Here is a 16,186-nt window from a genome sequence, read left to right as displayed (position 1 = left end):
GATCCGATTTAACAAGTTTGACAACACGGCAATTTATTCCGTCCCATCCGGGAGCGGAGTCATTCTTCAGATTTGAAATTATGTCACTCACTTCTGACTCGTTCGTAGGGTTTATAAAAAATGATTTAACAGGGTTTGTATGTGATTCATCTAATTTGGCAGCTAATTGAACTAATTCCGTCTCCGTTTTATTGATTTGCTTCATCGTTTCTTTAGCTAGTTGTTCACCAATATTTACGAAATGATCATTTACTTTGTTCAGAGCCCGCGTAGGATTGTGGTCAGAGCTGAGAATGTCAAAATTGGACGATGTTTTATTGTTTAACTTACAGATATATTTGATTGCATCCCAAGTCTTTTTACTGCTACCTTCAGATTTTTCTAAAAGTCCCTTCTCATATGCGTTTTTTAAGTTTTGTATAGTGTTATTGCAATAGTTTCGGTAGTCTTTATAGCGTTTTTGAATAATAGGATTATCTCTGTTTTCCTTTTTCCTTGCTTCTATGTGCAGTCTATCTCTTTTACGGATGCATTTTAAGAGGTTAAAGGATATCCAGGGTTTTTTAATGCTTTTAGAATTTTTGATAGGTACTTTAACGGAGTGGTTTTTAATGATTTTACTTACTTTTTCTGTGAATTCTTCCAATGCTTCTGAGGGGTCTTTGCAATTGAAGAGTCTGGTCCAATCTATATTTTTTACATCACTTGTAACGCTGTCAAAGTCAATTTTTAATTTGTATTTGGGCCCTTTGGTATGCGCTGGCGCTGGCTCGTCGGAAAAATTTTTACTAATACCAACTAAAACTGTATCGTGATCAGTCAGACCCGATTCGCATACGATTACTCTTGTCAAATGATTTGTCTTGATGAGAGCATGATCAAGACATGTACGGTCATGGGTAGGTAGCTGATGACCAGGATAAAATCCATGATGCTCAGATACTTCAAGATAATCACTGGCACGACTGTCTTGAGTGTGGGTGCCGATATCGATATTCATATCGCCTATTATTAAACCTGTAGGCGTGGTGCATCTTTGTAATATGTTATTTAAAGAGTGGCAGAATTTGGTGATATTGCGATAAGAGGGAGACCTATAAATAGCGCATATAGTAATTTCGAGGTTTACTCGAATAAGCAGACAATTTGATTCTTCAAACGGTGGTTCTTCGATCATTACTTTGAGTTCTTCTTTATAGAGGATTGCTAGACCATCATTTTGATTTAAATGGTTATAGGAATATCGACACTTATAACCATTTAGATGTACTACAGGAACAGTTTCATTAAGCCTACATTCAGTCAACACAATAATATCTGGTAAAAATTTAAGCCTCGTTAAAAATATAGTAAAATTATCAAAGTTTTTTTGAATACTTCTGATATTCTGGGTTAGGATAATAATTTGAGATTGCAAACTGCCTAGCAGTTTTACACAATGTTCGGGAACATCCGTTTTAAAACTGGAGTAAATCTCAGTGTTGTCAATGTCGTTAAATAAAACATCTTGATTAGCCATTTATGATGATATAAGAAAAAAATGTGTTACAAAAGAGCGAGTCTCCATATGATAATAAAAATATAGCAGGATTGTTTCTGTTAAAGGAAGGTAAGTACGTTTGTGTGTGTTGTAAATGTGTATTATAAGTGATGTTCATCGATTTACAGAATGTAGTAGTTAAAAACAATAATTTGGCAATAAAAATACATGAAATAAAACAAAAAAGACATATTTTAAAAGTGACAGTATTACTAGGAGGAAGAAGATCCGAGTTGATTTTTGGATTCATTTTTAGAAGAAGCTCGAAGTTGACTAAAAGTGTCTTCGTTTTTAACAATGGTATACCGGGAGCCTTCCTCTTTGCGTAGAAAAATTCGACCATCATTAATCCAACAATAGTTATATTTTTCAGCCAGTGCAAAATCTCTAGCAAGAAAGTACAACCTCTTAGTTTTTTTAGTGAGATGTTCAGAGAAATATATTGGTGTAGCTGTACCTTCGAAGTTAAGGTGCGTTGAGTTTAATCGGGAAGATTTATTTTCTTTATTATATAGTTTTGTGCTTTTTAGGAATTTATCCTTTGTATTGTCTGATACATACTTTGATACTTTGATTTGTGTTATCTGATACATATTATTCTTGCAAAACCCAAGGTCTACGTGAAAGCAAAATGCTTATTTATTTATTACTCTCTCGTGCCTTTCCTTTTTTTCGCTAAAGTCAAATCTAAGTGTTATCTTGTAACAAACAAAAGTTCTAAACATACAATATGCTAACAAATTGAAACACTATCTGCCATCAACCCCTTTTAAAACACGCACATATCTTTACTTACAACATAACTGGATTTTTTTTTAATTGTTGATTTCGACAAGAAACATGCGCTTACATCGATAATTGAAGCTATAAAGAAAGTAATAATGACCTAGAAATATTCGGAAATCGGTTTCATGCTATGAACATTCTCTACAAGGTAAACCAGTTCGCATGTACAATACTCCATACAATTATGTATGTTGAATAACATTAAGCCATAACCGGTAAGCATCCCTGTGCACGGAAGCACAACGAGGGTAATGTTTGTTTATACTTTATAGCACTCGTAATGACGAATGTTACTACATTTCATACATTTCAATGCTGAGCAACTGGTTCATATAACCCCAACATTTTCCCACGCCAAGATTCTTGCAATCTGACGTTTTTAAACATAATAGGCGGTGTACATATGGAATGTTATGTTATAACATCCGTTTCTATTGCCAAGTTTAACGGTGAACTCTTACCTAGTTGACGACAGACGTCCGCTTTCAGAGTGGATGATAATTGAGGTTCCTTGAGAAGTCGTTGATAGGCATCTCTTGCGGCTTTCTTGAGCCCTCTCGCTTCCAGCAAGTGAGCAGCGTGGAAGCTGAGCTCGAGTCTGGTGAAGGTCGCGTCTTGGTTCGGGGAGAGCCTCGCCCTTCTGAAGTGGACCGCGGCTGCGCCCCAGTGTCTCCGCGCCTTGAACATAAGCGCCAAGCGGAGATGCGCATCGGCCGCCCGCGTGAATCCCGGCGACACGTAGAGCGCCATCTGAAGAGCCTTCGTCGCCCTAGTAGGAAAAACCCACCACCCTTTGTAAACATACCACGAGACCATCTACTAGATCTATAGTAATCGAGCAGGTTAATGTAACGATCGTGGTTTCATTTCCTTAATAGTGTTTAATTACTTATTTTGAGATCATTGTACAATTTGTACACATCAATGAATACATCAATTAAAATGAGGCTCAAGGAGAGAAAGATAAATGAACGTTGACCCACAAATATCTACTAGGTCGAGGTTACGTTCGAATAAACAAATAAATGAGTAAAGCGCAAAGAATAATAAATAAACAATGTAGTGATTGTTAAAAAAGTGTCTCGGTTTACAAATATTTACTCTTTATGCGTGACGTTTGTAATAGTTAGATAATTGCCTGAGATAACAACGCAAATACGTAAAAAATTCGAAAGCTGAGGGTAATGTCTTTGTAGCCGTCTGCTCTTGAATGTCCTTGAAGGTCAGGCAGTTATTAGTACATTGCTACCTAGAAAAAGCAATAATCATAAAAGCAAACGCAAAACCAACAATAACCATAATATTGTTGTACAACAGTGAGGCAAAGTGATCCTTAAACTTCGGGAACATTCAATGCATGTTTTTTGCGGTGTTCTTTACAAATGCGTTCCTTGCACGCATCGGCACGTTAATGGTGTAGGTACAGTATTTTTTTCTTATAATTTGAGCTAAACTATACTAAAATCATTGTGGTAATCTTCACAGAGAAATTGCCATACAGCCCAAACGATTCCATAAAATAAAGTAGGTACCTAATGGAATTTTTGTAAGGAATAAAAGCTCAGGTAAAGTAACGGAGGCTTTCAACTATCAAACAAAAACGCGAGCAAAAAGCAAAAGAATCTAGCCAGCGCAGGAGTTTGTTACAAAAATTGACGTGTCCGTAACATCCGTGGACGTGGTTATTAGCTGGGTCCACACCGGCCGATCCACCGCGATCCGATCGCGCGCGGCAGGCGCGCGATCCAAAGATGCGGGCGGTGTGGACGTGCCGCGCGCGATCCATGCACGCGTTTTGCCGCGCGCGATCCCTACCTCGTGCGATCCGTTAGCGGGCGGTTTTTGTACCCGCTTCAAAGGTGCCTCAGTTGCGTGATGCGCGCGGTGTGGACGGTTGTGTTGGATCGCGCGATCCACTTCACCATGGACATCTCAGAAAGTCGAATATCTCAAATTGAATAGCATTCATTCTTGCAAAATTGTGTTCCACTTCATCTGAAACTAACTCTGCGTACAGCTGAGTCCCAGATTCCAATCGATTTTTGTAAAGTTGTTTCACCCAAAACCGTCGATTTCTTTCTTTTGATTTTTTGCGCAAACATTTCAGTATAATAAAAGTTACTGCTGCAACGGCAAGACGCCGCCGTTGTACGTGTGACTCCATATCGTACAAGAGTTAGACTGGCTGAATCACGGATCGCCTTAGGATCACTTGGAGCGCATATTTTGGATCGCAAGTTTTTAAAGTGGATCGGCCTAACATGATCCACGATCCATGCTCCGCGATCCTGGATCGCGGATCGCGGGATCACTGGATCGGCCGGTGTGGACCCAGCTATTGAGGAGCGCATCACCGGAGCGTAACGTCACCGATGCGCCCGCGGGGTCGATGACCGTCTGAGGCTCGTTCGTGCAATCGATCGGACGATGCAACGCAACGTCTAGACAGCGATCGCGTTCCGAATCGGACGCATTCGGGTATAACTTTATTTAGATGACCTCGCCTGACATTTGCAAGTCGAAACAAAGGAGTGAGGCAGGTGGCGTCCTGTACACGATACCACCGACCAAATTAAATGGCGATTATATACGCACACAAGTATAGGAATGGACGAGAGCTTTCACCGACATCGCCCGCAGCGGCGTTCACATACACTTAATGCCATCTAACATTACTTATTCACATGTATCGCTCTACTTGGCTCTACTAACAATTGGTAAATATCACGCTATGTTAGGTACTTGTCCATTATATTATTTCTTCATACCGATTTCCTTAATAAAGAAGCCATACAATGTTTACAAAGGGTGTTTACGTAACGAAGGAACTTTTACAAACTTTTGTTTGTGTCATCAGAATATGGCTTTACGTCATTTTTTCACCTTAAGACTGTATACATACAATAATACATATTTCCGATTAAAAAAACTTCTTTGTCATAAACTGGTTGTAACCTAACAATGCTATTTCGTTGGATAAGAACGGACCGTCTAAAAAGTGTAATTCAACCTCCCCTTACGAAGAGCATTGTATACTTCAGACTCGACAGGTTTGGAGCGAGGCGATCGCGTCAGAACATCAAAGGATGTTTTTGTGCTTCGAAAGCATGACATTGTTCTTACACTCGTACGCTTTTCCATTAAGTATACTCATTACCCATCAGTAGACCATGTTTACTTAACACTTCATGCTCAATTTATGAAGCTCTGCAGATAAGAATATCAGGCGGACTCTGATATAAAACCGGTTGAACCCCCGCTCATATAAATATCACAATAAACAAACAGATTCTAACATGTACCAATAACTTCGATATCACAATGATTGATAACATGACACGTGTAGCTCTTTGTAACAATAAGTTGAAAATGTTATTCTTCATCCTTTATTGCACGCCTCATAAGCGAAGCGTTGAGGTGGGTACTACTGTCACTTCGCGCAAAACATCTGATTTTTCAAACTTAAAATGTCTTTATGTATCATACATTTGCACTTGTAAGATAATACATACACACACATATTAAGAAAAAACACTATTTTTAACGTTCATGATATTTTTGATGTCATTTTTGTTATTTAAACTAGTTAAAAAACAGTTTACAAAAGTTCTGTCTTGGACGTCCGTGTGTCTGTATGTGCGGATCCTTTTTCTTGTTAACACGATAGCGACCGAAATACTTTACTAATCGAGTCTTTTTTTGCACGCCTCATAAGCGAAGCGTTGAGGTGGGTACTACTGTCACTTCGCGCAAAACATCTGATTTTTCAAACTTAAAATGTCTTTATGTATCATACATTGCACTTGTAAGATAATACATACACACACATATTAAGAAAAAACACTATTTTTAACGTTCATGATATTTTTGATGTCATTTTTGTTATTTAAACTAGTTAAAAAACAGTTTAAAAAAGTTCTGTCTTGGACGTCCGTGTGTCTGTATGTGCGGATCCTTTTTAGGGTTCCGTAGCCAAAATGGCAAAAACGGAACCCTTATAGTTTCGTCATGTCCGTCTGTCCGTCTGTCCGTCTGTCCGTCTGTCACAGCCGATTTACTCGGAAACTATAAGTACTACAGTGATGAAATTTGATGGGAATATGTGTTGTATGAACCGCTACAAAAAATATGACACTAAATAGTAAAAAAAAGAATTGGGGGTGGGGCCCCCCATACATGTAACTGAGGGATGAAATTTTTTTTTTCGATGTACATACCCGTGTGGGGTATCAATGGAAAGGTCTTTTAAAATGATATAAAGTTTTCTAAAAAACATTTTTCTTAAAGTGAACGGTTTTTGAGATATCAGCTCTCAAAGTCGTAAAAAGTATGTCCCCCCCCCTCTATTTTTATAACTACGGGGTATAAAATTCTGAAAAAAATAGAGGTGATGCATGCTAATTAACTCTTTCAACGATTTTTGGTTTGATCAAAGTATCTCTTATAGTTTTTGAGATAGGTTGATTTAACTGTAATTTATTATATTTGCTGCTACGGAACCCTTTGTGCGCGAGCCCGACTCGCACTTGGCCGGTTTTATTCTTGTTAACACGATAGCGACCGAAATACTTTATTAATCGAGTCTTTTTTTTTCTCTTACGCTTGAGTATGCTCAGGAATAGAACCCTTTCATTTTTCAGGGTCTGATTCGATGTGGTTTAATTGTTATTAAATAAACAAAAATAATAATTAATAAATATTTATTAAAAAAAAATTATGAGGCGTGCACTTTTGGATTTTCCAAATTATTTTTCTCTTACGCTTGAGTATGCTCAGGAATAGAACCCTTTCATTTTTCAGGGTCTGATTCGATGTGGTTTAATTGTTATTAAATAAACAAAAATAATAATTAATAAATATTTATTAAAAAAAATTATGAGGCGTGCACTTTTGGATTTTCCAAATTATTTATTTTTATTCAATAAAGATTTGTATTTCCCGACAGATTCGGTGAATTTATTTTAATGAGAAATTATCGCAAAGATTCATTATGTACTTAACCTCGAGCGAGGGACTTAATCCGACCGGCTACCTGCCAGCAAAAACGAGGTATCAATACGTTCAGGTAACGAAATTATTGTAATAAGATGGCAGGAGCGATTTAATACATGTATGCGTTTGAATTATATTTCATCTCCAGAAAAAAAAACAAAATTGACAATAGTAGAATATGCACCTGGCTTACGGGGTCTCTTTAAAAGATTATTTATTTTTGATACAGCATTTGATACGTGCTACGGTTACCTGTTATTTGCCTTTTAGTAAAGATTGCTTGATATAGATCTTTTTCTTTGTCATACTATTAGAATGATACCGAATATAAGAGAAATTTTGGCAAAATTTTTCAGACGTACAATTTAGATCGCCCACATGAAATGAGGCAAATAAACACGGAAGCTACTCTCGTTTTGCCAACATTGCAGCTGTACGTTTGGTACACGAGAGGTGTTGCTGGGGAGGGAACGAGGAGTGTGGGGAGGAAGTAACACCGGCATGAGGCTCGGCTCGGCCTGACCTACTTCTGCGTACTCGCGCGGCTCAAGGACGGATCGACCGCTATTTATAGAGTTCATTCGTCGTACAGCATAACACTTTACATAACTGAAGTAAGCAGTCGTTAGGTGCGCCCCATGTGCTAGACCACGTGATGTAGCTAGCGGCAATGAACGAAGCTTTCCCACGACGTCGACAACCAAAGGGGAATGTTAGTTAAGTGTAATAATAACCCACTTCCCCATTAACGCGAGGGATTGAAACGAGATTGACCAGGTCACGAAAGAAATTCCGAGGTCAATGTTTTGCGAGCATTTGCTACGCTTCTAAGATCTAGAACAAATAAATTTAATGCTTGTATTTTTTACAAATGTTATGGATAAATTTCATGCAATCTGAAAAACAATGGTCAATAAACTCAAACTCAGTTAACTGTAAGAAAGTGTAGGTATTGATTGTTTGTCCATTATTATCATTGAAGGGGAGAATCGTTTCGATGGATACAAGCGCGTATAGCAATATTGATTTTGCGGATGCTAGCAGTTGGCAACGACAATTTTCTAAATATACACAGTACACATTGCTGTACAATGGGAAACTATAACGGAAGTACAAAACATAGATGACATATATACAGTTTAAAACCATAATAAAGTAAATTGCTTGAGTAATGACGCTCAATATAAACGTGACGCAATCACGCGATGCATTCAACGTTACCGTACCTACAATTCACCTGACCACATTGCATCACGACCTTGGTGCCACGGCAACTGTATGCAACGCGAACTGCATTTAAGTTTTCTTGTTATCTATCAAACTTTATTTGAAACGTGCAATAAAAGCCTTGGCCCTGTTTATGAATCTACCTATAACCATATTTAAACTGCTCAAGTGAATTTACGTGCAATTAAATAGGTGGCAGAAAAATAAAAATACGAAACACAAAACTAATATAAACAATTGACAATCTTTAAATTATCTACTAAATTTTAATTTTTAACGGATGAAATATAAGAAATAGTTATTAAAGTTTTATTGCGTTAACTTTTTATTTTTATTGGTGAACCAATTGACATAAAACTGAAAGAAAAATAAACAAAGCATTTATAACTGTAAAATTTATTTTTAGGGCGGAAAGAACGACCAGCCAAAATAATTTTAGCTCAGCAGCATGACACATAAAAGTGAATGACACTGTATTGTAAATACATAATATGTGTATCTCAAATAAAAAAGTCACCAGAAAGTAAAAATAAAATAAAACATTGAGCTGTTTTGAAAATTGGAAAACGAGACAAAAGATAATATTGCATATTAAGAACACGAGCAAATAACATTGTACAAATTACAAAGCCAATATTAATACTAGCACTACAACTATACTATAAAATATCTAGGTAAAATATAACAAATGAAACTACAATTGCAACACAAAGGCATTCCGATAAACACAAAACCGTACCAATCGCCGTGGCAACATTTTGTTTATGTAAACATACTTGCGCCAACAATGCAAACAGGAATGAAAGTAAATTTAGTTTGCAACGTTTATAATATAGATCATACATATTTTGAATTGACCTCGAACCATTTTCGCAGTTGCAATTCCACATTTTCACTTTTAGCCGTCACAGGATCGATAGCTGGATAATCGGATCGAACCGTGTCATATCGGTGACATATTCCATGAAATCCATTGTATTTGAGCCAAAGCAGCGGCTCGCATATATTGCACAAATTGATAATGAACGAGCGAGGGCTCATTTATCGCTGCCGTCATACAAGTTGACCTACTTTCGTGCGATTCGATAACTACCACTCATACTCTAACATATACTAGAGTTTCATATGCAATATCTATTTCGGATTATGAGCAGAGTATTTCTAACTTCATGGCTACAGTTGTTCCGCGCATATTTGCCGTGACCTGTATAAACTGAACCTTGCTAAGGATTCTTGCCGTTTTAAAGCAATTAGTTTCTCTAAATGAGCTTTACTTGGAAATGTAAAATTTAATTTACCTCCTAATAGTTGATTTACAAACCTTAAAGTTTCAAGCAAATCTTTAGATACGTATCAAAATCGAGTCGAAATTCGTATAGATCTAGGTAAAGTGCAATAAACAAACTATACCAGAACATTAACAGAAGTGTCATATAAATCTGTCGAGGTGTTGTAATATAACGGACATAGAATAATTAGCCTTAAGTTATTGAATCGAAAGGCAGTTGTTTCCATTAAACTAAGGAAACATTAGATACGAGCCGGTTATTCCGCTCGCAGTGACCGGGCACGTAGAGGCCATCCTTACGGTACTTCAGGCTTCTAACTTGCAGAGGTTACTTTGTGTTAAGTTATCATTTAATTGGTTTTCAGAATCTATTTTATTTTATTCTCTCTGCAAACAGATATGAATTAAATTGTTTTCAAAAGGAATAGCATCGTTGTTTAAATATAGGAACTCACACATGTGCATAAAACACGCACAAATAAGACGTGCAGAAGGCAATGCATAGACACCGCGAGGCCGAGCAATGAGGAAGTGAGCTCAGTACAGCTGCATTCTGAACCAGTACTAGAAATGCACGCCCGATGCGCTCATAAAAAAACTTCGAGTTCAACAAATACAAGCTTCATCAGACTGGTTTCAAGAACTGTTTTATAAATGTTTAAAACAACAGATTATCACATACGGCCGCCTCGTATTATGGGAACGAGTTTTTATGTCGTCGTTAAATAAACATTATAATTCTTATAAATTTATAAAGAATAGAAATATATTATAATTCTTATTTCTTCCTAGTTCCTCAGTTTAGATTACGTTAAAATATTATGTTGTGGTATGAAAATCGAACATGTTGTCAAAATCGTTCACAGAATTATGCAAAACGATGCTCCCCTAACATAAAAAGAGCTCAACATTGAACGCTATTATTACATTACAAAATAGAGTGCCCTTGACGACTTCCCTGCAACTCGCGGTACACAAGTGTCCTAACAAGTCCAATACTTATTTACATGCATGAAATTAAAAACTATGCCCCATCCCCAACGTTGCGATTTAGAAGGGTTGAACCCTTTGTGAAAATTTAGAAGGCATCAACGTCAGAGATTGTTCGGCATACAATAGCGTCTGTATTTGGCGATTCTGCGTACGGGGTATGGCGTACTGTGGACCGTGGGACGCGGGGAGAGGTTATCGTTCAATAGTGCCGTAACACCGTGTCGCAAGAAGCGACTCAGTCGAAACGGAGCCCTTCCAATGCTCCCTTTTTGTGGTCACCGCCCGCTTTCTAATGCCTATTGTACAAGTTTACATGCTAGCTAAATAAGCACGAATCGACATCCGTGAGAACAGCTTTCTTGTATCATAATTATGTATGGAGGATCACGTTGGATTGTTAACTATGCTCCGTGACTCATTTGTATACATTTTTGTTTTATAACCTGGAACAATTATTTTATATGTTTAGTTTAACTTTAAATGTAACATTTTTATAAAACCTGGCATTACAGTCACAGTTTTATCGTGTTATCTGTATTATTTCACAGTACGTAACGTACGATGTTTACTTACGCAATTTGTGTTATCTACAATTTATTTCGCGTATAACATAGATAACTAAATTCTCACCTACGCAAATCGTATCCGGCGAACTTGTTTGTTATCACAATCACTTTTGATATTGGGCATTTTGGTCATGTTCAAATATAGGAAAACGTTCCTAACAATATGATATAATAAAATTCGTTTCTATGCGGATTTTAAATCCATTGACAGCGTTTTTAAACTGGAATACGAATGCGATTTAAAATATATTTAGCCAAGACCTTGCAACGTAATCACTAGATTTAGTATGTTGAATGCCATTGACCTGAGTCACGGATTTATTTGTCATCACATTCCAATCACTAATCATCTATTGTAAGTTATAATTTATATCAATTAAAAATAGTAAGTCATTCTTTATCATATTCTCCAACTAAAATAAAACTTTACAATTTAGCAATAATTTATTAAAAGTAATTAAAAATGGGGTGAATTATATTTTATTTTTACTACTTAATTATAATTGCACTGTGTTTTTCGACTCAAGAAGTCCAGCATTAAAAAGTGACTCTGGACACAATTTAGATTTTGGCTTACGATTGCTCTTGTTTTGCCCCGCTCATTTGATCTAATCAATAATGAGAAAATCAAATATTGGTTATAGACTATAGACTGCGACCTTGTACTGTGACGTCGCGCGACCCAGTGACGCGGTAATGTGACGCGCCGATTTTTTCGCGGAAATTCCAGTGCGGCCAACGCTCGCACATCGAGTAAAGATCCAATATACATTTGCACCCACTCGCAGACGCAGGGAACTGATGTTAAATCACTAGTAAACAATCTGCCTCCATAACTCTAGGCTTATTCTAAATAAAACTGGTAAACTTTATAACGAAAACAGATATTGTGAACAAGAGTTGCGTTGAATTATATCTCAACAATTTTCAAAGAAATGATATCCGGAAAAAGTATAGGCGTAATTTACAAAAAAACTCTAGTTATGACTAAACTAGGGCAAGCTGCTTGACACAGTTCATGTCATTCGTGGGTGGCGAGCCCTACAGATGTAGGCGGTGTATGACGCAACCTAAACAAAGCTGAAGGGCGAAATTGCCACAACTTCCATTTCGCAACTTAGACAAAATAAGAACTTGCTAATGACGTATATTAAGATATTGAAATAAATACTAAGACAAACACTTTTGAACTCTCATGTTTCAGGAAGTGTATTAAACATGCTAAAGAGGTCATTGGCAGAGAAGAGACGCTTGCAGTGAATGCATCGAGCGAGTTCCGGTGCACTACGAAGCAGGTATAAATAGCGATCCGTTAGTGTCGACGACCGCGCGCAGTCACCATCGTACTAGCCATGCTGTACTTAGATCCTGAATCCTGACCTAGATACAAAACGTAATGTTACATTAGTTGCATCGAGTAATGTTGAGTGAATTTATTCTCCGCGTCGGGAGGGCGTCGCGTCTAGACGACCGAAAAGCGTTGAAGGGCGAAATGTGATGTGCCAAGGGGAGCGGCGGGGTTAGCTAATAACGTGTACCCTTAGCGGACGAGTTGGTAGAGGACGAGAGTGCGCGCGCGGCCCCTCTCTAACGCGCTTCTATATGCGTATAAGGGCGATGCGTACGTGACACGGAGCACGCGGTGAGGAGAGCAGGGGGAAATGGGATCCGCCCGTACATCTTCCGTAGATGCATAGATGCACTATTTAACTAGGGTCGGAGACCGCCGCCGAATACGAGCTACATGTGATAGGTAGGTTGTGTACAAACATTGCGCTGGAAATCTATTCCGGCTAAGCCGAAACGTACTCGACGGATTCCGGTTTAACGACTATTGGTATTACTGAATAACTGGCACGAATACATAGCATATTTAAGCATTTGTTATGGTATAATGTCAACAAGTATTTATTGAAATTACATGGCAAGTAACTAACGTTACAACACGACGAGTGAGTATAAAATGGACAACACCATCTATCATTACCTAACAAAATCAGGGTACAGAATACTTACTTGACAGGTAATAATGAGACTATTGTTTATGAAATTACAGATATGAGTTATGTCGATACTCTAGAACGAGCATTAAAATTTAAAATATTGTACAGCGTTAAAAGGAGCAAGGTCGGATGCGTTGCGTTGCACGATACATCTGCGAGTCGATCGCACGAACACATTATGCGAGCGGCACGCGTCGAGCGCTTCGTAAATAACCGGCCCTCATAAAACTTGCCATTTATGAAAACTACAGGACATCTTCGGGGCTTTGACACGGCCAAGGGTGAAATATGATGTCAAAGACATCGCTTCTGAGTCAATACGAAATTACACCATCCATTGCTTCGTGTAGCCTTATGTCTCAATTTTATTTTGCGAAGATAATTCTTTTCACGCAAAAATTACAATCTTATATGATAATCTCATTTTATCATTCTAAAATGTAGCAACTCGATAAACTTGTAGTATATTTTAATATATTATCGATATTTATATTAGCTACTTCATAATATATTATGTAAATAAATATTTTAGGCATGATTCATCGCCTATAACAAAGAATCGTATCTCACTGTGTACATTTACACCTTTACTTCATGGAGTAAGTGTTACAAATAGAATTATAAGTGAAACATGATCTAACAAATGAGGTATTAATAAAAACGTATTGTTATATTATGTGTGTACAGCTGCATTAAGGACTGACTATACAGGTTGAGTTAATTCTTGTTCACGATTTCGTAGAAATACGTAACTACCTGTTCTAATTGCCACGGGGCCCGTATGGAACAATAAGGAACAATGCTCCCTTGCTTCGCTTTGTCTTGCGTTTATTTGTTGCTTTATACGAAACTACAGATTATACTTTGTAAAGCTTGGTATTTATCCTCTGTAAACCGTTATAACAATATTCAGTTAAGAAAATACTAATAAAAATGGCAGAAAGTAACTAATTTTCAGAAATAATGTTGAAGAAAAAGTAGGCATAGGTATATAAGTAAATATCCTTGGATTGGCTATTACGAAGTACAATAAACAATAGATTCTACAATACTATTTAAGTGTAAAGTATATGTGCAATTTACTACAAGCGATAAGCTACACCTGATAAACTGTTACTACGTGTTAAACGTATTGAAGGCTCTCCACTATGTCATACGATTACGTAATCAAATAACTATTATCTATACAATACAATACCAAATAATATATTCATGGAATTTTCGATTACTGAAATTGGAGAAAGTACATCAACTTTTTGTTCTATTGTTAAAAGCAACACGTCACATCAATAAATACCTCTAAATAAAAATTCATGAACTAATCACCAAAATTATTGACCGGAATGAAAAGCTACCAGCCTATATTATGAAGAAAATCGTAAAGATTTGTAAGCTATTGAACTATGTACGATGTACAGTCAGAAGCATAAATATATTACCATTTGCAGATTAGCAAAAATATCTGTCATAAGAACGGGTTCAATAATATCTGTCTGCCCGTATACTGCAAAAATATCTGACATTAGTAGGCAGCATAATAAAGTGGCATCAAAATTATATGACGAAAATGTAGAGCAAATAATTGTGACAACCTCTCGAAGCATAAATATGTGACGTCACCTAGGAGGCAATAATATCTGACACAATTTTATATTTCTGTATTGTAAAATATAATTGATTCCTCACAAAAAGCATAAATATGTGACACTAGCTTTCCGCCCGCGGCTTCGCCTGCGTTTTCACAGAAATACCGCATAGTTCCCGTTCCCGTGGGAATTTTGGGATAAAACCTATCCTATGTGTTAACCCAAGTTACCCCTTATATGTCTGCTAAATTTCATTGTAATCGGTTCAGTAGTATTTGCGTGAAAGAGTAACAAACACACACATACAATCTTCACAAACTTTCGCATTTTATAATACTAGATTAGTAGGATAGGAAGTAGGATTATAGTAGGACTAGTAGGATAAGATAGGATAGGATTTTAAAAAGGCCAAACGTTTTTTTATTGAATTAGTGTTTTGTATTTTGCTGGGGTAAGAATATGAACAAAAGACACATTATATTTTGTAAATATTTTTTATTTAAATGAAATTACGATAATATGATAACTTGCCATAATTTTCGATACTCAATAAAATAATAGCAATATTATATAGGTAAATGAAAATGAATAACGGAGCAATCGTGTCAAACGCCGCTAACGTCAAATATAACAAAACAATTTCTAAATAATACACGAAGGTTGCACTGAACCTTCAAATAAAATAGATCTACCCAAGTGGGTATTCATATGTTATAGTCAAAGTCCGATACACAGTCTCTTCGCGGAAGGACTGGTTTATCCTAGGATTGGCCAAAGCCATCAGGCAATCCCCGAAATACATTTCAATTTCGCCCTTTGCCTGAAGTATTTTTAGTCAAACCCAGGAGCTCCTAACTTTTCAGTCAAACGTCGAAAGTAAATTATTCTGTTTCGGTTTTGGCCTAGTCAATCCTAGAAGCGACTGCAATTCTCGGTCAAACGTTGATCTGAACATGTTTAAACAGGTTCATAATGTCTCTCGCGGACCGCGGTGTTCCTCTTGCTCTTCAAAATTATGCAAATGTAAAAGGTCTAATGTATTGTGCAATTCTAAATGTCATAATGCCATGCCAGAATAAAGATTAATTTTTCATTTTAATTACCTAAGAAATTATTAAAACAATTAACATTAATGCCTCACCATGTCAGAAAAATGATTAATTTGTCACTTTAATTACCTAAGAAATTATTAAAACAATTAACAT

The 16,186-nt window shown here is 36.9% G+C and overlaps 1 protein-coding gene across 2 annotated transcripts in view; it reads right to left on the bottom strand.

Annotated features, from left to right (window-relative positions):
* The window catches only part of Utx (Utx histone demethylase), a 45,745-nt gene that overhangs the window by 18,788 nt on the left and 10,771 nt on the right, over window positions 1–16,186 (bottom strand). For both annotated transcript variants that reach the window (XM_090102613.1, XM_090102614.1), the window contains one exon: window positions 2,788–3,095. In XM_090102613.1, the coding sequence (XP_089958739.1) occupies window positions 2,788–3,095 (308 nt within the window). The remainder of the gene's footprint in view (window positions 1–2,787; window positions 3,096–16,186) is intronic.

Source organism: Colias eurytheme, chromosome 6 (assembly GCF_061535395.1).
Source record: "Colias eurytheme isolate Ceu_HAF_F1 chromosome 6, ilColEury1 Martin Lab GWU primary, whole genome shotgun sequence".
Lineage (NCBI taxonomy): Eukaryota > Metazoa > Arthropoda > Insecta > Lepidoptera > Pieridae > Colias > Colias eurytheme.
The sequence above is the reverse complement of the archived record's forward strand: the minus strand, read 5'-3'. Positions and strand labels throughout refer to the sequence as shown.